This window comes from Monodon monoceros, unplaced genomic scaffold, assembly GCF_005190385.1.
Source record: "Monodon monoceros isolate NGI ecotype Baffin Bay Population unplaced genomic scaffold, NGI_Narwhal_1 Super_Scaffold_12, whole genome shotgun sequence".
In the NCBI taxonomy this organism is placed as follows: Eukaryota; Metazoa; Chordata; class Mammalia; order Artiodactyla; family Monodontidae; genus Monodon; species Monodon monoceros.
This window is the reverse complement of record NW_021703768.1, coordinates 125,401,166-125,425,832: the sequence shown is the minus strand read 5'-3', so window position 1 is coordinate 125,425,832 and position 24,667 is coordinate 125,401,166. Positions and strand designations below refer to the sequence as shown.

The 24,667-nt window shown below is 42.5% G+C and overlaps 1 protein-coding gene across 3 annotated transcripts in view; it reads right to left on the bottom strand.

Moving 5' to 3' along the window:
* ABLIM3 (actin binding LIM protein family member 3) overlaps window positions 1–24,667 on the bottom strand; it is a 103,783-nt gene that overhangs the window by 63,316 nt on the left and 15,800 nt on the right. For 2 of the 3 annotated variants that reach the window (XM_029216075.1, XM_029216078.1), the window contains exons 3-5: window positions 9,138–9,321; window positions 7,162–7,274; window positions 742–868 (exon numbers count right to left, since the gene is read on the bottom strand). In XM_029216075.1, the coding sequence (XP_029071908.1) occupies window positions 742–868; window positions 7,162–7,201 (167 nt within the window). In that variant the 5' untranslated portion in view covers window positions 7,202–7,274; window positions 9,138–9,321. Of the gene's footprint in view, window positions 1–741; window positions 869–7,161; window positions 7,275–9,137; window positions 9,322–24,667 lie in introns of those variants that run through there. The other variant, XM_029216077.1, reaches the window with a different exon arrangement.

Here is a 24,667-nt window from a genome sequence, read left to right as displayed (position 1 = left end):
CCTAGCATCGGGCCAGAGGCGATACCTGAGAAGTGTCTGGAGCATAAAGTGTCAAAGCTGTGAGGGTCTGTGGCCCTAATTCTTTTTAGGTACTTGAGTATGTAAACGTGGTCACAAGGGCCTAGCACAAGGGGGCTTGTCTAGTGCTCAGTGTGTAGGCTGGGCCATCTTCCCTGACAGCTGTGTGTCCATCATCTCTTACCGCCCTAGTGAGAACAGACACTAAATATAATCATTGGAGCAAATTACTTACTGCCTGAGACAGTTTCTACAGCTTTTCAAATGGGGATACATATCTCATGGGGGTAGTCATGGGACTTAACGTGATAATTCGTGCACAGCAGTTAGTACATTCCTTGTCCACAATAAAAGCTCAATAAATGGTAGCTAGTATTATTAACCTTACTAAAAAGTTAACATGGATAAATATACAATTGCAAATGGTGTTGGCCCGTATGAAGGAAGAGAATAGGGCAGAATGAGGTCAACTCTGAGGAGAGGGTGTGGGACCCGAGACCAGAAGGGAGGAGCAAGCACGTGCAGAGCAGAGAAGAGTATCTGAGGCAGAGGAAGCACCGCGTGAGGGCCCAAGGTGTGTGGGGTGCTGTTTGCAGCCAGAGTGTGATAGCTGGATGGAAACGGAGGAAGATGCTGCTGGGGACTCAGGCAAGGGTCATGTGCAGCCAGGTCTGGGAGCATGCAGAGGCCAGGCGGGCGGGGCGGGGAGGGGGAGAAACCCACTTGCTGATGTACTCCCCGGTGAGGATGATGCTGCAGGTCTGGCATTTGAAGCAGCTGACGTGCCACTGCTTGTCCAGAGCCAGGAGTGACTGGCCGTGCTTGATCTCCTCCTTGCACCCAGCGCAGTCTGCAAAGACAAGAGGATGTGCTGAGCAAAGCATCCTGGGCCCCTAGAGCCCTGCCATCATCGCACACCTGAGTCAAGGAAACCCCTCCTGGAATGCCAGCTTTTCCACAACTGCTCCCACCCTGGCACTGGCACCTGTCGAGACTCTGACAGGTGAGGGAATGTCCAGCGGAGCCCTGGCCTCTTGACAAGTGGTCTTGGTGTGAGGGAGAAAGAAAGACCTCCCAGGGTTCCTCCAGAAAGTTCCCTGCTGGTCATCCTGACAACTGTTCATCCAGAATGGACCCTGCACTGCTTCTGCTCTCGAGTTGCTAACTAAGCTCATCCAAGTCTCTGTGACCCAGGGACCTGCAGTATCAGTGTCACCTGGGAGCTCAGAAATGTGCAGCAATGTGGGCCCCACCCAGATTGACTGAATTTTTATTTATTTTTAATTATTTTATTTTTATTGAAGTATGCTTGATTTACAATGTTGTGTTAGTTTCAGGTGTACAGCAAAGTGATTCAGTTACATATATATGTATATATATTATGTATATATATATCTTTTTCAGGTTCTTCTCCATTATAGGTTGTTACAAGATACTAAATATAGTTCCCTGTGCTATACAGTAGGTCCTTGTTGCTTATCTATTTTATGTATAGTAGTGTGTACCTGTTAATCCCAAACTCCTCATTTATCCCCCTCTTTCCCCTTTGTTAACCATAAGCTTTTCTACGTCTGTGAGTCTGTTTCTGTTTTATAAATAAGTTCATTTGTATCATTTTTCTAGGTTCCACATATAAGTGATATCATATGGTATTTTTCTTTCTCTGCCTGATTTACTTCACTTACTATGATAATCTCCATGTCCATCCATGTTGCTGCAAATAGCATTATTTCATTTTTTTATGGCTGAGTAAATTCCATTGTATGTATGTATGTATGTATGTATGTATATATATATATATATATGTACCACATCTTCTTTATCCATTCATCTACTGATGGACATTTAGGTTGCTTCCACATCTTGGCTATTGTTAATACTGCTGCAATGAGCATTGGGGTGCATGTATCTTTTTGAATTAGAGTTTTCTCCAGATATATGCCAAGGACTGGGATTGCTGGATCATATGATAGCTCTATTTTTAGTTTTCTGAGGAACCTCTATACTGTTTTCCATAGTGCCTGCACCGATATACATTCCCACCAACAGTGCAAGAGGTTCCCTTCTCTCCACACCCTCTCCAGCATTTATTGTTTGTGGACTTTCTGATGATGGCCATTCGGACTGCTGTGAGGTCACACCTCATTTTTTTGCAGTTTTGATTTGCATTTCTCTAATAATTAGTGATTTTAAGCATCTTTTCATGTGCCTGTTGTCCCTCTGTATGTGTTCTTTGGAGAAACATCTATTTAGGTCTTCTGACCATTTTTCAATTGGATTGTTTTTCTGATGTTGAGCTGTATGAACTGTTTATATATTTTGGAAATTAAGCCCTTGTCGCTTACCTACTGAATTTTATCAAGATCTCCAAGCACAGTAGTTTTCCTCAACGGCAAGGGCCCTGTTGGTGATTTGTGTGTTTTGTGGTTAAATCTATTTTCTTGCCTAGCACCGTGCTCAGCACATAGTTAAGAACTCAAACAGATTTGCTGAATGAGCGTGAATGAGCAGGCCTCACAGCACTCAGGCAAAGGACAGAACTTACCACACACACCTCCTCCCCAACATGATTATATACCAAACGTTTGCCTCCCCAAGTAGCAAGGATTAAAGAGTCTGATGAGATCGTTCCAGAGCAGAAAGGTGCCCTTGCTCTCCATTCCCCTCACCCTGGACTGTGCACTGGAGCCAATATTGAATGTAGGGGGCCCCAGAGTCTGCCTGTTGCTCAATCAGTGTCTGCGGAGGGGCAGGAAATAGAGGCAGTGTCCAAGATACTTGGGAGAAGCGGGAAATCCAGGCCTAGCCGACCGGATGTCCCACTCTGGAGGAGGAAAGGGTCATGGTGCAAAGTTTACCAGAGGACAAGCCTGCCTCCTGGCACCAAAGCAAGTGCATACTTGGGAGCAGTGGTGAGAAAAGAGACGGCTATCAAGTTGGGAGAGGCTGGCTGAAGCTCTCACATCCAGCTGGGAGCCTGTCCTGGGAGAGGAGATGAGATGTCCATGTGTCTAAGAAGTGGGTGTGCCCAGCAGGCTGTGGGGAGGGTCTGGGCCCTGATGAAGTGTGTGTATGAAGCAGCTCCCACAGTCCGCGCCTCTTGGCCACACAGCGCCTTTCTAACGTCTCTTAGTGCAAGCTGTGGGCAGGAGGGTCTCCCATTGCAAAATGCTTCAAGTCCCAGGCCTTCAAATGGGGGCTGGGAGAATAGTTTTAGGATTTCTTTTCTCCTGGGATAAGTCTACCCCCACCCTATCCTGATCATCACAGTCTTCAGAATGCCATAGTTTAGAGACGTCAGGTACCCCCTCCTCTTTTATAGGCAGATGGCCTCTGAAGTGACTTGCTCATGCTCCGAACAGTAAAACCCAAGGGCTCAGGCGTCTGGTCCAGCTTTCTAGGCCACAAATGCTGACCTTGTGTCTCTGTGGGCCTCACTGATAGGGTTAAATGATTCCACAGGGGCTCAGAGTTCACAGAGCATTTGGCCAAAGTCCCACGCAATGCAGGAAGCTACAGCATTCTCAACAGGCGTGGGCACCTTCCTCTGTGTCATAGCTTCCAGGGGTGAGCAGCTCACCGCCCCCCCCCTTTTTCTTTTCGGTATGCGGTCCTCTCACTGTTGCAGCCTCTCCCGTTGCGGAGCACAGGCTCCGGACGCGCAGGCTCAGCGGCCACGGCTCACGGGCCCAGCCGCTCCGCGGCATGTGGGATCCTCCCGGACTGGGGCATGAACCCATGTCCCCTGCATCGGCAGGCGGACTCTCAACCACTGCGCCACCAGGGAAGCCCTATTCTCATGTTTTTAACTCATACTCTGTGCATTATCCAATCTCTGATATGAGGTCAGAAGCAATATTCCTGATGTAGGAAGGCCTGCTGATTCCTCCTGAGAATTCTGGCTTACCTGCTCCACATGCTTTTTCTTTTCATGTTACACTGCTCATCCTCCACTCTACAGGCTTCATATTTATCAGGACCTTTTCCTCCCTCTTCTCTCAACTTTCACTCTTGGCCACGCAGTGGAGGCTCAAACACCCCATCCGGGAGCCCGGGTCTGGTGTAACAAGCAGGGTCAGGAAAACCACACCCTGTCCCAAGTTGGATTCTGCAGACCCAGCTGTCCACTCCATTCCTCCTACGTTCCTCTTTATTCCAAAATTACAACCTTCAGCTGGCAGAAAGTATGATTCCACCACTTGTTCCTCCTAAATCCCTCAGTTTACTGGAGACTCTAAAGACCCCAGACAACTATTTTTAGTTTTTTTTGACTGTGTCATTCATTCCACTTAGATCAGCAAAAATAAGTGGGTTTGTGAGTCATAGCAAGCTCCCCACCTCGTTTTAGGCAACTAATCCAGGGAGACAGGACCCTTCCTATTAGCGAGTCATGTCTCTGGTATAGGGTGTTAAGGAAATAGGCTCCAAAGCCAGACTGCCTGGGCTCACATTCCAGTTATATTATCATTATCTGAGTGACTTTGGGCAAGTCATTTATGCTGTCTGAGTCTTAGTTTTCTCATCTAAAAACCATTACTCTTATCTCTCTCGTAGAGTTATTATAATGATTAAATGAGATGTTATATATAGAAAACTTAGTGCAGTGCCTGACAACAGTAATGGCCAATCAATGTTAGCAATAGTGATGGTGGTGGTTTTGGTGGTGATGGTGGTGGTGCTACTGCTGCTGATTCTTCTCAGTGAGGTCTGTGCGGTGCCTGGCAATAGTCACCGTCAATCAATGTTAGCAGTGGTGATGGTGGTGTTGGTGATAGTGGTGCTTGTAATGATGGTGGGGGTGATTGTGAAGATGGTGGTGGTGGTGGTACTTATGGTGGCCATGCTACTTCTGCTCCTGATTCTTCTTGGTGAGATCCGTGAGGAAACACTTCTTCCGCCTGTGATAAGTAATACAATTCTTTTCTCTTGACAGTTCCTAAGTATTCTTCTTGATCTCTTTTGAGTAGATACTGCTCCTGCTTTTCCAGAATGTCTTTACATTCCAGGGATGAAACTTCACACTCCTGTAGCTTCAAGAATACAGCAAGTTTTCCTGCTTTCATTTTCCTTCTCCATGATATGTTCTTCCCCTTAGCACTCTCTTGAATCTTGTTTTAGTTCCCTCCAACCTTGGGGGAACTAAGCAGACCTTCCAACTTCCCCTCAAGTCAGGTGGCTGCCTTGCGTTTACAGCATGGATAATGACCACCTTTAGGGATAAAACATTTCTATGAAACATATGCCCTGTAGATCCACACAGTGATGTCTAGACTTCATGAGTAACAAGATGAGCCATGATCCTAGGCATCCCCCCGGAGACGGCCCACGTGCTCACTTGCTCTTCTATACTCACTCTTCCTCACCTTCTTCACCTCCTGATCTGCAGAATTATGGTGGACACAGCCTCTTCTTGTGGACATGCTCCCATGCAGGGCTCCCGCACTTAGCCGAGGAAATCTCCCACCTGTCTGAGATTCCCCAAGGCACGCAGTACACGCAACACTGAGTGAAGTAATAGTGAAGTAATAGCAGATTCAGGAATCTTATTCTCAGTTCTCCTTTGGGATGTTTCCTAGACTAAACCTCCAAGCCAACAAAATCCCTCATTTATATTTAGAGAGCATTTTACACACTATGACGTATGTTGGTTTGATTCCCGAATACTGATACACTTGCTTTCCACAAAGTTGGGTAAACTGAGCCACAGGGAGGCTACATGATGGCTGTGCATTCACACAGAAGGATGGCAGCCTCCTGACTCCAGCCGGCTTCCCTCTGTGAACTCACACGTGGTCCCACTGGTGTCTGGGCGCCTTGGCAGCATCAGCCATGGCACTGTGGTCCTGCATCCCAGCCTTGCTGTCATTTTGGATGATGCTTTCAAGGAGTTATGAAGGATAACAGTGTGTGCACTCAGCCACCTCAAGATGGAAACCTGATCAGAGCGGCAAATTTTTCTTGAGCCCCACCGAAGATACTGACGGAAAGTCTGGGAGCAGATCTGATTCAACTGAAAGAACGGAAGGGCAAGGGAGGGAGCCTCCCCACTGGCCCCCATGCTAATGGAGCCCCCGGGAGCTCAGCCCTGCTGACTTGGGGTATTCTGTGCTCGCCCTCCTCAGCCAGACACAGCCTCAGCATGCTGACTCTGCTGGTGCCGTGGCCAGCAGCCCCCATACCACACAGTGATGCCGCACAAGACGCTAATGGGCTTTCATTGATTCTGACGACAAGGCCAGTGAGAGTGTCACGTAACATGAAAGAATGCCGGCGCTTAGCTTGGCTTACTGAGACCCAGGGGGCTGTGTCCGTGTGTGTGTGAGCACATGCAGTCAGTGGCCTGACAAGGGCATCTTGGAACAGTGATTTGGATATCTTATAGCTAGACACGTTTGAATGGAATGGACATTCCACAAATCAGAATGACTGTTCCGAGGCACTATTGATCCTCAGTTCCCCCCAACTCCCCATCTATGTTTTGGTGATAGAACGTGACCTTTACGATGGCCTGCGAAGTGTCCCCCTCATCCCTAGACAGTAGTTCTCAGTCTTAGGAGCAGCAAATGAATCACCCAAGAAGCTTATTAAGATTGTAGATTTCTAGGTCCCATTCCTAGAAGTCAAGAGTGGGCCCAGAAATCTGTATTTTTATCAGTCCTGCAGTGAAGCTGATGTCACGGTCCACGGAACACACCCCAAGGGGCACTAGCACAGCCCTTGTGGCCTTCTCTCATATTCCCTCTTTTGCTAAGATATGTCTGCATATTCTTCTTTAGTGGAGTTTGTAAAAACTGACAGCCACTGGTGGAAAACACTTGATCAGCTCTGTTGCGATGCCCTTGGGAGTGTGGACCAGAGGGGAGATAAGGAGCCCTGCTCATCCCAGGAGAACCACCCAAGTGGCCAACACATGGCACAGGCCATCTCTGTTCACAGTTGGGCAGCCGGTTTTCCCTGAGTTTGTGCTTTGGGAAGTTTGTGAGTCTGGGCTGTGTGCCAACTGGGTCATGCTTCAGGAGTCCTCCAGGGTGGGAACCTCCCCCACTTCCCTCCAGGCTGCGGAAGCAGTTAGCGAAGCTGGGAAAGGAGAGCCCTGGGAGATGGCACTCGTGGACGGCGACGTGCCCCGTGGGGAGGACTCACGGCTTGGTCCACGGATCTTGATGGGCTTACTGCTCGTCATGGACTGGGAGCATGTCTGACACAAACATTCCTTCCCGCTGAAGGTCACCTTGTCTCCAATGGGGAAAGGCTTCCTGCAAGAGGGATGAAGGAGAAATTCAACACCATCTCTCCAGAGGGTTCCGCGTCTATAGGTGACTTGACAACACATGTGCTTGAAGACCTTTGGTAGCACACACTGCACACATAGAGCACCAGGCACATTCAAGTGCTGTTCACGGGGCCAGGCTAAACCACTCAGTTAGGGCCAGGACCAGAACTGGAGACCCAGTTGGGCCATTTACATGATTTTTAAACACTGGGAAAACCGTGACACTTATTTGGGCTTACATTTCTCTTCTATAATGAAGAGGCTAAAAATGTCTCAGAGGTACTTCCTCTTCCTGGAAGGACTTCTTCCCTCCCAAATTGACCTATCCCCTGTATGTCAGGAAGAACTCATTCAACTCCCCAACTTGCCAAAATTTCCTTCTTTCACTCCACAGGAAGTTTAGACATCCTCAAAGAACCTCTTCCTCTGCTCGCCTGCATTTGCGAGTTCTACAGCTCAGGGGCTCAAGCTCGTCGTGTCCTGCCTCCCTAACTAAATATAAAGTGCATAGAACCCTCAGTACAGCTGATCCCATCACACAGCAGCTCTCGCTTGTGTGGATTGGGATGCCTGTTAATACGGACTCTGAGTTTATGCCCCCGTAAGCCTGCAGTGGCTCCACTGCCCTTACATTAGCAACATGAACAATGGAGGGAGTGCCAGGGAGGGAGGGGAGCTGTGTTCTCATCACAGCCCAGGCACTGATTCATGGTAAAAGGACCCGGCATGACCTTGGGAAGGCACCTATTCTCCATGGGGCTTCACAAAACCTCCACTTTAGACCATACGGACCCTACTGTGCAAACTTCCAATGGTTCTGGGATTCCAGGTCTTAAGGGTTGGATGAATGAATGAATGAATGAATTCCACTGGGTGATAATATTTTCTTATGCACTGTGTCCTTAGTCTCAATCAGAAACTCTAATTGGTTAGTTACTCTAACTGGTAACAAAGAGGTGGTTATTATACGAGGAGAATAATTAATCTATAAATGACTTTCCCAATTAAAAATGCATAATATACTCCAATTGTGCTTTACTTATGACTTAATCAGAGCAGTCCATTAAATTTTAACATATCTGTGGGCAGCGTTGAGGTTTCTTTATTTTTTCATCTCCTTAATATGGTGCTTAGCATACACTGGGCCCTTAATGTACCTTTGCTAAGTTAACAAGTGACAGGTATGCTGAGGGTGGGGAGGAGGGAAGGGGTGAGCTTTCCATCACCTATCAGAGGTCTTGAGAGGCTAGATAATGATCATTATGATAATGAAGAGAATAAAAGTAGACACAATTTGGTACCAGTCATTGAGATAAGGTCTCTCTGCATGTACCATCTCATTTATCTTCATGGAAACCCAATGAAGTTGGACTGGCTTTGATGTCAATTCACCAATGAAGCAGAGGCTTACAGAGGTGGGGTCACCTGCCAGGGTCATGGAGGAAGGCTATAAATAGATATTCCAGTACCGTATGTGGCTGAGGGTGTGAGAGCCTGAGCCAGATTCATGGATTCCAAACTGAGTTTTGAGAGGCCAGGGCCCTCAGTGATTCCTTCAGGGCCTTTTGATGGGAAGTGGGAGGCTGAGTGTTGGGGCTCAGATCCTTACGCTGCCTTTGTCTCGGGACAAACCAGTGTTTTATACTAGATCACGTTTGACAAACAGGATTCAGCTGCTAAATGTTTGAAAACCACTAGCCTGTCAGGTCCTTCCTCCCCTGAGATTAGAGGATGCAAGTGTCCAGCAAAAAGCCGAGTAAGCCCCGGGTCTGCCTGGGAAAGGCCATTTCTTCCCTGCTGCAGGATCCCGGGCAGAGGGTCCCGCCCCCGCTGGCCTGCTGCTCACCTGCACAAGCTGCACACGAAGCACCTGGGGTGGTAGGTGCGGCCCAGCGCGGAGATGACCTCGCCCGTGATGAAGTCCCGGCAGCTGTCACAGCGGGTGCCGTAGAGCTGCTGATAGTCCTGGGTGCAGATGTACTCCTGGTTCTTGAAGAAGAAGCCTGACTGAGCCAGGCCACAGCCACACACTTGGGGAAACAAGGCGGGAAACAAAGGCAGGTGAGTCCAGGGAGGGTCTGCAAGCATGAGGTTCTCGCTGGGGACAAGGCTGCTGTCTGACTCAGTCGTAACTGGCCAGAGAATGGTGATGCACGGGACCTCATGGGCCTTTGGGGCCAGGGCTCCTTAAAGGATGGCCCGAAGACCACTTGCATCAGAATCACCTGGCGGGCTTCTTGAGCTGCAGCTGCCTGGACCTGAATCAGACTCCCTCGGGTTGGAGCCCAGGCATCTGCATTTTAGCACACTCCCCAGCTGATCCTGATGCATGCTGAGACCACCCATGCTATACAATCCTCTCAAAACATGGAGGAAAAGTTTAAAGCCATGTAACGCACGCAATGCAACGCAGCTGGTGGTATCATGAGTTTGATGAAAGAATCATTCAGTTAAAAATGCCCTGGGCATTTCCTACGTGCATGAGTCTGTGCTGGGTGAAGACCAGTTAGGATGGCAATGGGATGTATGATTTGAAGATTATAATCCAGCTTCACCATAGCCATAAAAGGTAGATCTGTTCCCAGGCAGGAATGATAAAACACAATCCTTGAAATCCAAAGAGCTAACAATGGATGCAGAGGGAAGACCACATAGAACATACATCAGTGGGGACAGGCCATGGGCTGGTGTAGGTAGCAAGTGCTGTGAGTGGGAGGAATCAATGAAGGCTTTCTGGAGGAGGTAGCATCTAAGTTGAAGTGAAGGAATGGAATGAGCTAAAGCACAAAGGCAGGAAACTACAGGCAGTATTTGTGTGGAGATGCGGCTAGGGTAAGGGTGGTGTTTTTAGGGAGTGGAAGGCAATATTACACGAAAATATTGCCAGGCCAGTTGGAGGAAGAGGGGCCAAGTCCAGTTTAAGACGTTTAGGCTTTGTGGGAAACTAGGAAGCCACGGATGGTTTTTCCCCTAGTTTTTAAAATCTTAAATTATTTTGAAAAATCTCGGACATATACAACAGTAGAGAGAAGATTATAATGATTCCCTCTCACCCAGCTGCAGAAATGATCAATTGCACTGATCACTTCTGAACAGAGAGGCAACATGATTTCATAAGGTACTTTATAAAGTCTTTTGGGATATCCTTGTGGACAATATGAAGTAATATAGGGCAGATAATAGAAAAGCAGGTGGGTATAATTATAGGTGTCTGAACAACTGAATCATGTGGGACTCCCCTCCCCCAAAAGACTTAGAAACGTGGGAAATGAGGTTTCCCTCTGAGAGTTAAGTTACGAAATGAACACATAATGGGAAGAGCAGGAAGAGGCTAAGTTTCTTCCAAGAGACTGAATGACTCTCAGGGCCACCAGAACGGCTGAGTTTATTGATCCAGCTAAAGCAAGGATGGGTCAGCCAGGAAGGGGCTGGTCAGCAATCAAAGGAAGGCCACTTGAGAGCTCATTCAAATCCCGAGACCAGCTCCCCTTGTTCTGAGTCTGACTTTCTACATAGGTTTTGCCTTCGTGAGACAAGCAGCTGATCAGGGCAACATGAACTAGCACAATGGAGAGTTACAGCTCTTGTTTATGTTAATAAACAGGCACTCGGGTTTTATACGTCCGTTTCCCAAAGATGTGGTTAGCATGACTCAACTTTACCAAGCGTGATCCACGGTGGGGAAACCAACAAGATGTTTTCCAAGCCTGTAAGTGCGAGGACCTGGCCTGAACTGGGTGAAATCACCCCAGTAAATACTCTCTTATCTTTAATAGGGAACGTTTTGCAAAAGCAGCCAGGTTAAAAGTAGGAGGGACTTCTAGGTGAATGTCAGAGGTATTTTGCAAGTGTTTGTTCACTCTGCAGGCCAGAGGTAGGCTCCAAGGGCCAAGGTGAGGGAGGAGGGCGGCTCCAAATGTCACAGCACCAGGGGAAACGGTCTAGGACCATGAGAGACTCTGCTCTGGGAGTCAGACCACCTGGGCTATCTAACTCTCTGGGTGACACTGAACTTGGTCCTCTGTTGTCTGGGGCCTCTGTTCACTTCTGTGTAAAGAGCAGAAACTGGACAAGAAATGACCTGAGCTTTTCTTCTGACACTGACATCCTGTGAGTCTAGGAGAAGGTAGGGCTGACTATAAGCCTAAACATTTAAAATTCCACGTGAGGTAGAGCTGGCAGCCACTGGGGACCACCCCTTGCAGAGAGGCAGGGCTTATGAGTAGAAGTGGTGCTGGTGGTGGTGGTAGGTGGGGAAGGGTCCAACTTTCATCAGGCTTCATGAAATCTCATCACAGCAAACAATGCCTGGTCTGGAAGGCAGGCAAGGCCAGAGAACAGGCTGTGCTGGGGTGTGCAGGTGGCAGATCAATTGACTTCATGGCTGTGGAATTAGTCAGGCATGGCCTACAACCTCATTGGAAACAGCTCCTGTTTTTTCCCTTCTTTTCTCTCCTTTGTGTCCCCTGCCAACTCCACTTCCAGAGCCACCTCTCCCAGTGGAGAAAACCAGGAGGCCATACGAAAACTTGGAACAATCAGTTCCTTCATTTCCCCCAAGGAGCTGAAGGAGGAAGGTAGAAAGGATGTAAAGGTTGATAAGAATCCCAGGGGTTCCTGGAAATACAGTGGGGAACACGGGGTGGAAGGAAAGCTGGACCAGCACGACAGATGTATTTGAGGCTGAGCAGAGCTCTGCATTCAAATAACAGGAAAGGCCATGGAGAGGGTCTGTAGTATGGAAGTGATGTGGAATTAATACATCCAGGGCAGTCATTATTCTGTGAATCAGAAAAATATAGTCTATTAATTAAAAGAAAGATTATACAGCCTGACAATGGGACAGAATATGGGAACTCAGAACTGCTTTCAGAAAACACAGAATGCTCACTGTAAACATAAGGCCTAGAATAGGACGTGCACACAGCCCTACTGTGTTTCAGTGGAAAATGTACTGTTTTGAGGGTCACTGGACCTTCCTCCATATTCCCATTCTAGCACTCAGGTGCTGTGTGACTTTGAAAAAGTGACCTCACCCCTCTGGAGCTCAGTTACCTCATTCGTAAAATGAGGGGGCTATGTGGTAACTGAGGACACATCCAGATCTGAGAGTCTAGGATTCTGTCATATAATTCTGTTGATTTTCAACTTTTCAAATGAGTCAGTTTTATGGAATTTCAAAATCAAAGTGTTAGAAGGGCCCCCGAGGGTGATCTCATTATTTTAAACATTTAAATTGTGAAATATATTATACATACAGAAGATGTAGTAAATATATATGTACAGTGTAAAGAAGAAGAATAAAACATGCTCCCAGCTACTCACTACCGAGTTTATGAAACAGAACATCACCAGCAGCTCGGAAGCCTGTTCCCATCTCCCTAAGAGCGCCCTGCTTCCCACACCACGCCCCAAATTGTGTTTATCATTCTCTTGCTTTTCTTTACAGTTTTACTACCTTTGAGGTATCTACAAACAATATATTGTTTAGTTTTGCCTGTTTTTGAACTTTATATGGATGGAATCATACTGCATCTACTCTTCTGTGTAATTTACTGCTTCATTCTCTCAGTATTATGTTTTTGAGATTCATCCATGTTGATGCATGTAGTTGTGGGTCATTCATTTTCACTGCTGTGCTGTATTTCGTTGTCTGACTATATCACAATTGATCTATTCCACTGCTGAAGGACATCCAAGCTGCTTGTGTGTTTTTTTTTTCCTTTATGGAAATGCTGCCTTGAACATTCTTGTATTTGTGAGGTGATGTCTCACTGTTTTCCAATAAGTTTTTCCCATTTACATTCCCACCAGCAGTTCTCACTGAGCTATATTATCACAGATACCAGGTAACACCTAACTTTTTATATTTAGTTAACATGGTACAGGTGAAAGGATGTTCTATTGTGATTTTAAATTTAATTTCCCTGATTATTAATGAAATTGAGAATGTTATTACCTGCTTATGGACCATTTGTGTTTTCAAGGTTTATCCACATGGAGCATGTATCAGTATCTCTTTTCTACCGCTGAATAATATTCCACTGTATGGATATACCACACTGTACTTATCCATTCACTGGCTGATGGATATTTGAATTGTTTCAAACTTTTGACTTTATGAATAATATTGCTATGAACATTTGTGTACAAGTTTTTGTGTGAACATACGTTACTTGAGTGTAAGTCTAGCAGTGGAATTTGGAATTGTTGGGGTTATATGGTAACTCTATGTTTACCCCTAGAGGAACTGCAAGATTGTTTTCCAAAGCACCTACACATTTTACAGTCCCACCAGCAAGGCATGAGGGTTCCAATTCTTCCACATTCTTGCCAACACCTGTATTATCTGTTTTTGATTATAGCCAACTGAGTGGGTGTGAAGTTTATCTCATTGTGGTTTTATTTGCATTTCATTGATGGCTAATGATGTTGAGCATTTCTTCATGTGCTTATTGGACATTTATATAACTTCTTCATAGAAATGTCTATTCATATCCTTTGCCCATTTTGAAATTGGGTTGTCTTTTTTATTATTAAGTTGTAAGTATTCTTTATATAGTCTAGATACAAGCCCTTTATCAGATATATGATTTGCAAATTTTATCTCCCATTCTGTGTGTTGCCTTTCACATTCTTCATGGTATGTTTTGAAGCAAAAAAGTTTTTAATTTTGATGATGTTCAATTTATCTATTTTTCCTTAGTTGTTTGTGCTTTGGGTGTCATGTCCAAGAAGGCTTTGCCTAACTTAAGGTCACAAAGATTTACTCCTATATTTTCTCTTAAAAATTTTATAGTTTTAGCTCTTATGTTTAGGTTTTTGACTTATTTTGAGTTAATTTTTTTGTATGATGTGAAGAAGAATGCAAATTTTTTTTCACATATATATGTTCAGTTTTCCTAGCATCATTTGTTGAAGACTGTTCTTTCCCTATTGAATTATTTTGGCTGCCTCTATGACATTCAACTGACCATAAATATAAGGGTTTATTTTTGCACTCTCATTTTGACTCTATTGATCTATATGTCTATCCTTGAACCACATTGTTTTGTTTATTGTAGCTTTGTAGTAAGTTTTGAAAGTGGGAAGTTTGAGTCTTCCAACCTTGTTCTTCTTTTTCAAGATTGCTTTGGCTATTTTATGTTCTTTTCAATTCCATATGCATTTTAGAATCAGTCTGCCAATTTCTACAGAGAAGCAAGTGGGGATTTTTATAGCAATTACATGTGTTATGAACTGAATAGTGTCCTCCCCCAAATTCATATGTTGAAGCCCCAAGCCCTAATGTGATGGTACTTAGATAGGTGGTCTTTAGGAGATAATCAGGTTTAGATGAGGTCATAAGGATGGGACCTTCATTATGGGATTAGTGACCTCATTAGAAGAGACACCAGCAAACTTGCTCATTCTCGTTCTCCCTCTCTTTCTCTCTCTCTGCGATATGTGAGGACACAGTGAGAGGGAAGCTGTCTGCAAGCCAGGAAGGAAGCTCTCCATAACCCAATATGAAGGCACCTTAATCTTGGACTTCCAGCCTCCAGAACTGTGAGAAAATACACTACTGTTGTTTAAGCCATCCAATCTATGTTATTTTGTTATGGCAGCCTGAGCTAAGATAGCACTAAGTTTGTAGATTGATCTAAAGAATACTGCCATCATAACAATGTTAAGGCTTCTGATCCATGAGCATGGTATATCTTTCCATTTACTTAGTCTTTAATATTTTGTAGTTTTCAAAGTATAAACTTTACACTTTTGTTAAATTCTTCTTCTTGTTTTTCAATGTAGCTCTCAAAGCACTTCCAGATCTTTATTATTTAAGAGAACATATCACCCCTCCTAGGTATATGGACAAGAGAAATCATATACATGTTGACCAGATGACACATAAAAGAATGTCTATAGCCACATTATATGTAATGCTGGACACAACTCAAATGCTCATCAACAGTAAGAAGAATAAATTCATGGTGGTATAATATAATCACACAATGGAACATATAGCAATGAGGATGAACAAACCATAAATGCATGAAACAACGAGACTGACTCTCACAAACAAAATGTTAGCACAGGAAGCCAGATGTAAAAGAGTACCCACACTGATTCTACTTATATGATGTTTACAACAGGCAAAACTTATTTATGATGTTAGAAGCAGGACAGTGGATACTTTTGATGGGGGGCAGTGACTGGTGGGACATGCAAAGTAAGTTTCTGGGGTGCTGGTGATGTGCTGTTTCTCTTTTTGTTGTTGTCGTTGTTTTTTGTTTGTTTCTTTTGGTTTTTAAAAATTTTTTTTTACTTAATTTATTTTTTAATACAGCAGGTTCTTATTAGTCATCAATTTTATACACATCAGTGTATACATGTCAATCCCAATCGCTGAATTCATCTCACCCCCACCCCCACCCTCCTGCCGCTTTCCCCCCTTGGTGTCCATACATTTCTTCTCTACATCTGTGTCTCAAATTCTGCCCTGCAAACCGGTTCATCTGTACCATTTTTCTAGTTTCCACATATATGCATTAATATACGATATTTTTCTCTGACTTACTTCACTCTGTATGACAGTCTCTAGATTCATCCACGTCTCAACAAATGACCCAATTTCGTTCCTTTTTGTGGCTGAGTGATATTCCATTGTACATATGTACCACATCTTCTTTATCCATTTGTCTGTCGATGGGCGTTTAGGTTGCTTCCATGACCTGGCTATTGTAAATAGTGCTGCAATGAACATTGTGGTGCATGTGTCTTTTGAATTATGGTTTTCTCTGGGTATATGCCCAGTAGTGGGATTGCTGGATCATATGGTAATTTTTAGTTTTTTAAGGAACCTCCATACTGTTCTCCATAGTGGCTGTATCAATTTATATTCTAACCAACAGGGCAAGAGGGTTCCCTTTTCTCCACACCCTCTCCAGCATTTGTTGTTTGTAGATTTTCTGATGACGCCCATTCTAACTGGTGTGAGGTGGTACCTCATTGTAGTTTTGATTTGCATTTCTTTAATAATCTGTGATGTTGAGCAGCTTTTCACGTGCTTCTTGGCCATCTGTATGTCTTCCTTGGAGAAATGTCTATTTAGGTCTTCTGCCCATTTTTTGATTGGGTTGTTTTTTTAATATTGAGCTGCATGAGGTGTTTATATATTTTGGAGATTAATTCTTTGTCCGTTGATTCATTTGCAAAATATTTTCTCCCATTCTGAGGGTTGTCTTTTTGTCTTGTTTATGGTTTCCTTTCCTTTGTTTATGGTTTGTCCTTATGTCTTGTTTATGGTTTCCTTTCCAATAAATACTTTTGCTGTGCATAAGCTTTTAAGTTTCATTATGTCCAATTTGTTTATTTCTGTTTTTATTTCCATTACTCTAGGAGGTGGATCAAAAATGATCTTGCTGTGATTTATGTCAAAGAGTGCTCTTCCTATGTTTTCCTCTAAGAGTTTTATAGTATCCATTCTTAAATTTAGGTCTCTAATCCATTTTGAGTTTATTTTTGTGTATGGTGTTAGGGAGTGTTCTAATTTTATTCTTTTACATGTAGCTGTCCAGTTTTCCCAGCACCATTTAATGAACAGACTGTCTTTTCTCCATTGTATATCCTTGTTTCCTTTGTCATAGATTAGTTGACCATAGGTGCGTGGGTTTATCTCTGGGCTTTCTATCTTGTTCCATTGATCTATGTTTCTGTTTTTGTGCCAGTACCATATTGTCTTGATTACTGTAGCTTTACAGTATACTCTGAAGTCAGGGAGTCTGATTCCTCCAGCTCCATTTTTTTCCCTCAAGACTGCTTTGGCTATTCGGGATCTTTTGTGTCTCCATACAAATTTAAAGATTTTGTGTTCTAGTTCCTTAAGAAACGCCGTTGGTAATTTCATAGGAATTGCATTGAATCTGTAGATTGCTTTGGGTAGTATAGTCATTTTCACAATATTGATTCTTCCAATCCAAGAACATGTTATATCTCTCCATCTGTTCATATCGTCTTTAATTTCTTTCATCAGTGTCTTATAGTTTTCTGCATACAGGTCTTTTGTCTCCCTAGGTAGGTTTATTCCTAGGTATTTTATTCTTTTTGTTGCAGTGGTAAATGGGAGTGTTTCCTTGATTTCTCTTTCAGATTTTTCATCATTAGTGTATAGGAATGCAAGAGATTTCTGTGCATTAATTTTGTATCCTGCAACTTTACCAAATTCATTGATTAGCTCTAGTAGTTTTCTGGTGGCAGTTTTAGGATTCTCTATGTATAGTATCACGTCCTCTGCAAACAGTGACAGCTTTACTTCTTCTTTTCCAATTTGTTTTCCTTTTATTTCTTTTTCTTCTCTGATTGCTATGGCTAGGGCTTCCAAAGCTATGCTGAATAAGAGTGGTGAGAGTGGACATCCTTGTCTTGTTCCTGATCTTAGAGGAAATGCTTTCAGTTTTTCACCATTGAGAAGGATGTTTACTGTGGGTCTGTCGTATATTGCCTTTATTATATTGAGGTAGGTTTCCTCTATGCCCACTTTCTGGAGAGTTTTTATCATAAATGGGTGTTGAATTTTGTCGAAAGCTTTCTCTGCATCTATTGAGATGATCATATGGTTTTTATTCTTCAGTTTGTTAATATGGTGTATCACATTGATTTGCGTATACTGAAGAATCCTTGCATCCTTGGGATAAATCCCACTTGATCATGGTGTATGATCCTTTTAATGTGTTGTTGGATTCTGTTTGCTAGTATTTTGTTGAGGATATTTGCATCTATATTCATCAGTGATATTGGTCTGTAATTTTCTTTTTTTTTTGTAGTATCTTTTTCTGGTTTTGGTATCAGGGTGATGGTGGCCTCATAGAATGAGTTTGGGAGTGTTCCTTCCTCTGCAATTTTTTGGAAGAGTTTGAGACGGATGGGTGTTAGCTCTTCTCTAAATGTTTGATAGAATTCACCTGTGAAGCCACCTGGTCCTGGACTTGTATTTGTTGGAAGATTTTAAATCACAGTTTCAATTTCATTACTTGTGATTGGTCTGTTCATATTTTCCATTTCTTCCTGGTTCAGTCTTGGAAGGTTATACCTTTCTAAGAATTTGTCCATTCCTTCCATGTTGTCCATTTTATTGGCATAGAGTTGCTTGTAGTAGTCTCTTAGGATGCTATGTATTTCTGCCGTGTCTGTTGTAACTTCTCCTTTTTCATTTCTAATTTTATTGATTTGAGTCCTCTCCCTCTTTTTCTTGATGAATATGGCTAAGGGTTTATCAATTTTATCTTCTCAAAGAACCAGCTTTTAGTTTTTTTGATCTTTGCTATTGTTTTCTTTGTTTCTATTTCATTTATTTCTGCTCGGATATTTATGACTTCTTTCCTTCTGCTAACTTTGGGTTTTGTTTGTTCTTCTTTCTCTAGTTCCTTTAGGTGTAAGGTTAGATTGTTTATTTGAGATTTTTCTTGTTTCTTGAGGTAGGCTTGTATAGCTATAAACTTCCCTTTTAGAACTGCTTTTGCTGCATCCCATAGGTTTTGGATTGTCGTATTCTCATTGTCATTTGTCTCTAGGTATTTTTTGATATCCTCTTTGATTTCTTCAGTGATCTCTTGGTTATTTAGTAAGGTATTGTTCAGCCTCCACGTGTTTGTGTTTTTTATGTTTTTTTTCCTGTAATTTATTTATAATCTCATAGCATTGTGGTCAGAAAAGATGCTTGACATGATTTCAATTTTCTTAAATTTACTGAGGCTTGATTTGTGACCCAAGATGTGATCTATCCTGGAGAATGTTCCGTGCACACTTGAGAAGAAAGTGTAATTTGCTGTTTTTGGATGGAACGTCCTACAAATATCAATTAAATCTATCTGGTCTATTGTGTCATTTAAAGCTTCTGTTTCCTTATTTATTTTCATTTTGGATAATCTGTCCATTGACATGAGGTGTTAAGGTCCCCCACGATTATTGTGTTACTGTCGATTTCCTCTTTTATAGCTGTTAGCAGTTGCCTTATGTATTGAGGTGCTCCTATGTTGGGTGCATATATATTTATAATTGTTATATCTTCTTCTTGGATTGATCCCTTGATCATTATGTAGTGTCCTTCCTTGTCTCTTGTAACAGTCTTTATTTGAAAGTCTATTTTATCTGATATGAGTACAGCTACTCCAGCTTTCTTTTGATTTCCACTGACATGGAATATTTTTTTCCATCCCCTCACTTTCAGTCTGTATGTGTCCCTAGGTCTGAAGTGGGTGTCTTGTAGACAGCATATAGACGGGTCTTGTTTTTGTACCCATTCAGCAAGCCTGTGTCTTTTGGTTGGAGCATTTAATCCATTCACGTTTAAGGTAATTATCAATATGTATGTTCCTATGACCATTTTCTTAATTGTTTTGGGTTTGTTTTTGTAGGTCCTTTTCTTCTCTTGTGTTTCCCAATTAGAGAAGTTCCTTTAGCATTTGTTGTAGAGCTGGTTTGGTGGTGAATTCTCTTAGCTTTTGTTTGTCTGAAAAGCTTTTGATTTCTCTATCGAATCTGAATGAGATCCTTGCCGGGTAGAGTGATCTTGGTTGTAGGTTCTTCCCTTTAATCCCTTTAAGTATATCATGCCACTCTCTCCTGGCTTGTAGAGTTTCTGCTGAGAAATAAGCTGTTAACCTTATGGGAGTTCCCTCGTATGTTATTTGTTGTTTTTCCCTTGCTGCTTTCAATATTTTTTCTTTGTCTTTAATTTTTGCCAATTTGATTACTATGTATCTTGGCGTGTTTCTCCTTGGGTTTATCCTGTATGGGACTCTGCGCTTCCTGGACTTGGGTGGCTATTTCCTTTCCCATGCTAGGGAAGTTTTCGACTATAATCTCTTCAAGTATTTTCTTGGGTCCTTTCTCTCTCTCTTCTCCTTCTGGGACCCCTATAATGCAAATGTTGTTGCATTTAATGTTGTCCCAGAGGTCTCTTAGGATGTCTACATTTCTTTTTATTCTTTTTTCTTTATTCTGTTCCACAGCAGTGAATTCCACCATTCTGTCTTCCAGGTCACTTATCCGTTCTTCTGCCTCAGTTATTCTGCTATTGATTCCTTCTAGCGTAGTTTTCATTTCAGTTATTGTATTGTTCATCTCTGTTTGTTTGTTCTGTAATTCTTCTAAGTCTTTGTAAAACATTTCTTGCATCTTCTCCATCTTTGCCTCCATTCTTTTTCTGAGGTCCTGGATCATCTTCACTATCGTTATTCTGAATTCTTTTTCTGGAAGGTTGCCTATCTCCACTTCATTTAGTTGTTTTTCTGGGGTTTTATCTTGTTCCTTCATCTGGTACATAGCCCTCTGCCTTTTCATCTTGTCTATCTTTCTGTGAATGTGGTTTTTATTCCACAGGCTGCAGGATTGTAGTTCCTCTTGCTTCTGCTGTGTGCTCTCTGGTCGACGTGGCTATCTAAGAGGCTTGTGCAAGTTTCCTGATGGGAGGGACTGGTGGTGGGTAGAGCTGACTGTTGCCTTGGTTGGTAGAGCTCAGTAAAAGTTTAATCCACTTGACTGCTCATGGGTGGGTCTGGGTTCCCTCCCTGTTGGTTGTTTGGCCCAGGGGAACCCAACACTGGAGCCTACCTGGGCTCTTTGGTGGGGCTAATGGCAGACTCTGGGAGGGCTCACACCAAGAAGTACTTCCCAGAACTTCTGCTGCCAGTGTCCTTGTCCCCACGGTGAGACACAGCCACCCCCTGCCTCTGCAGGAGACCCTCCAACACTAGCAGGTAGGTCTGGTTCAGTCTCCCCTGGGGTCACTGCTCCTTCCCCTAGGTCCCAATATGCACACTACTTTGTGTGTGCCCTCCAAGAGTGGAGTCTCTGTTTCCCCCAGTCCTGTCGAAGTCCTGCAATCAAATCCCACTAGCCTTCAAAGTCTGATTCTCTAGGAATTCCTCCTCCCATTGCTGGACCCCCAGGTTGGGAAGGCTGATGTGGGGCTCAGAACCTTCACTCCAGTGGGTGGACTTCTGTGGTATAAGTGTTCTCCAGTCTCTGAGTCACCCACCCAGCAGTTACAGGATGTGACTTTACTGTGATTGCGCCCCCCCTACCGTCTCACTGTGGCTGCCTCTTTGTCTTTGGATGTGGGGTTATCTTTTTTGGTGAGTTCCGGTGTCTTCCTGTCGATGATTGTCCAGCAGCTAGTTGTGATTCTGCTGTTCTCGCAAGAGGGAGTGAGAGCACGTCCTTCTACTCCGCCGTCTTGGTTCAGGGCCGAAAATCTCTTGTTAAATTCATATGCATTTTATTTTTGATGCTATTGTAAATGGAACTGTTTTCTCAATTTTATTTTCAGATTATTCATTGCAAGTGTATAGAAATACAATTGATTTTGGTATATTGATCTTGTACCTTGAAATCTGATGAACTTATTTGCTAGTTCTAATAGTCTTTTTTAGCACATTCCTTAAGATTTGTTATATACAAGATCATGTCATGTGCAAATAGAGACAGTCTTACTTCTTTTTCAATCTGGGTGACTTCTATTTCATTTTCTTGCCTAATTGACCTAGCATGAACCTGCAGTATAATGTTAAATAGAAGCAGTAAGAGCAGACATTCTTTTCTTATTTTTGATCTCACAAGGGAAGCAGTCTTGCAGCATTAAGTATGATTTAAGCTGTGGGTTTGCCTTTGTTCTTGAAAGATAGTTTTGCTGAATACATAATCCTAAATTTACAGTTACTTCTTTCAGTACATAAAGGTATTATTCCACTGGTTTCAGATTTCCTTGTTGTGACTAAAACTTCAGCTGTCAGCTTATTTACCACTCATATGCAGATGATCTGTCTCTTATCTCTGGCTACTTTTTAAGACGGGTTTTTTTGGTTGTTTTTGGTGATCTGCAGTTTCACCATGATGTGTGTAGGTAGATTTCTTTTATATTTTTCTACTGGGATTCATTAAGTTTCCTAGATTCAAGGATTTGTGTCTCTCAACAGTTCTACATAATTCACAGATGTTATCTCTTCAAATATTGTCTTCTTACTCATGTTCTCTATTATACATCTCTAGAACTCTGATTAGATATATGTCAAACCTTCTCACTATATTCTCCATGTATAAAGTTCTCTTTTATTTGTATCACTTTCTTATATTTCTGAGCTATATGTATATACCTCTCTGCTAAATCTTACAGTTTATTAATTATCTCTTCAGCAACGTCTGATGTGCTATTTAATCCATATGCTGAGTTTTTAATTTCAATTATTATACATTTTTATCTCTAAAATGTACATTGTTTCAAAATAACAAAGAACTTTGTTATTTCTCTATTGCCTTTCTTTATGGTCAGGTTCATATCAAACAACCTGTGCACTAAGCTACCTGCTTCATGGGGTGGTCAAATCCTGCATAGATGTGGTGTTCATTCACTTTCTCCCTTTCCATCTCACAGGGTAACAGAATGCAGAGAAAACCAAAAAAGCTGTACACACTCTAAAAAGTAAAAAAAAAAAAAAAAGATACAAATGAACTTATTTATAAAACAGAAACAGACTCACAGACTTCAAAAACAAATTTATGGTTATCAAAGGGGAAACGTGGGGCGGGGATAAATTAGGAGCTTGGGATTAACATACACACACTACTATATATAAAATAGATAACCAACAAGGACCTACTGTATAGCACAGGGAACTCTACTCAACATTCTGCAATAACCTATATGGCAAAAGAATCTGAAAGAGAATGGATATATGTATATGTATAACTGAATCACTTTACTGTGCACCTGAAACTAACACAATATTGTAAATCAGCTATACTCAAATATAAAATAAAAAATTAAATTAAAAAAATGTTTATGTTGTTTCTTTTTCACATATGCTGTGTTATTTGTTTAAATGTGTGGGGTTTTGCTCATTTTCTTCTGGCTTGTCTTACTTGTTTAAACATATTGAATGTAGTTATTATATAATGTCAGAAAATTCCAGTCTATAAAGTCTTTGAGGTTCCCTGTCTACTTTCCATCGTTTCTGCTGGCTCTCCCCCATTATGATTTGTACATTTTTGACTGTGAGTTATTCGTTTTGCTAATAATTTTATCTGTAGTAATTCTTTGAGGTCAGGAATAAAGCTGTGTTCCTCTAAAGAGGATTATCCTTTTCTTCTGGCATTTGCGAAGCGTGGGACCACTTTCTTTTAAATTGTTTCACTTTTTTTTTAATGCCAAATATATAGCATGAAAATAGAATGTGAATCCATATACAGGGTGGATTATGGGTAGATTTTTTTTTTTTTGCGGTACGTGGGCCTCCTACTGTTGTGGCCTCTCCCGTTGCGGAGCACAGGCTCCAGACGTGCAGGCTTAGCAGCCATGGCTCACGGGCCCAGCCGCTCCGCGGCATGTGGGATCCTCCCGGACCAGGGCACGAAATCGTGTCCCCTGCATCAGCAGGCGGACTCTCAACCGCTGCACCACCAGGGAAGCCCTGGGTAGACATTTTGATACAAGTTTTATTCTCTTCTACCCAGTGCCCAAGTTGGTACAGGCAAGTTTCAGTGCTGTTTCCTTCTCCACTTTACTTCTCATCCATCTATACACTGAGAGGAAGTTTTTGTAGGGGGAAACCTCGACTTTACTCAGAGGTCTACTGTTAGAATCCTACTTTGATCAGGCTCTAGGCTTTGACTCCTGTTCTCCATGATCCATATAGCTATCAAGGTAAAAGCTCAAGGTCTTCAAGGTTTAGCAGAAACCATGAAGATTAAATCTGGCATTAGCAGTCACACCAGGGTATCTGCTTTTATTTTTATTTTTTACCTCTACAGATTCCTTCATTTCATGTCAGTACAGTAGTCCACTTTAAAAGGGTTGTAAAAGAAATTCATAGAAATTTTAGATTTTTCAAATGAGAAGGCTATTTAAGTATGATTTAAGCTGTGGGTTTGCCTTTGTTCTTGAAAGATAGTTTTGCTGAATACATAATCCTAAATTTACAGTTACTTCTTTCAGTACATAAAGGTATTATTCCACTGGTTTCAGATTTCCTTGTTGTGACTAAAACTTCAGCTGTCAGCTTATTTACCACTCATATGCAGATGATCTGTCTCTTATCTCTGGCTACTTTTAAGGGTTTTTTTGGTTGTTTTTGGTGATCTGCAGTTTCACCATGATGTGTGTAGGTAGATTTCTTTTATATTTTTCTACTGGGATTCATTAAGTTTCCTAGATTCAAGGATTTGTGTCCCTATATTAGGAATTTGTGTCCCTAATCTCTATACTGGCTACTGCTGGCAACAAAAATACACTCTAAGCAAGTTGACATTGAAAATATTCAGAAAAATAATAGTCTCTTTTGTTTTCAAAATCTCCATTAAAAGAATTTCTATGATCTCCCTATGGTAGACTGTCAAAAT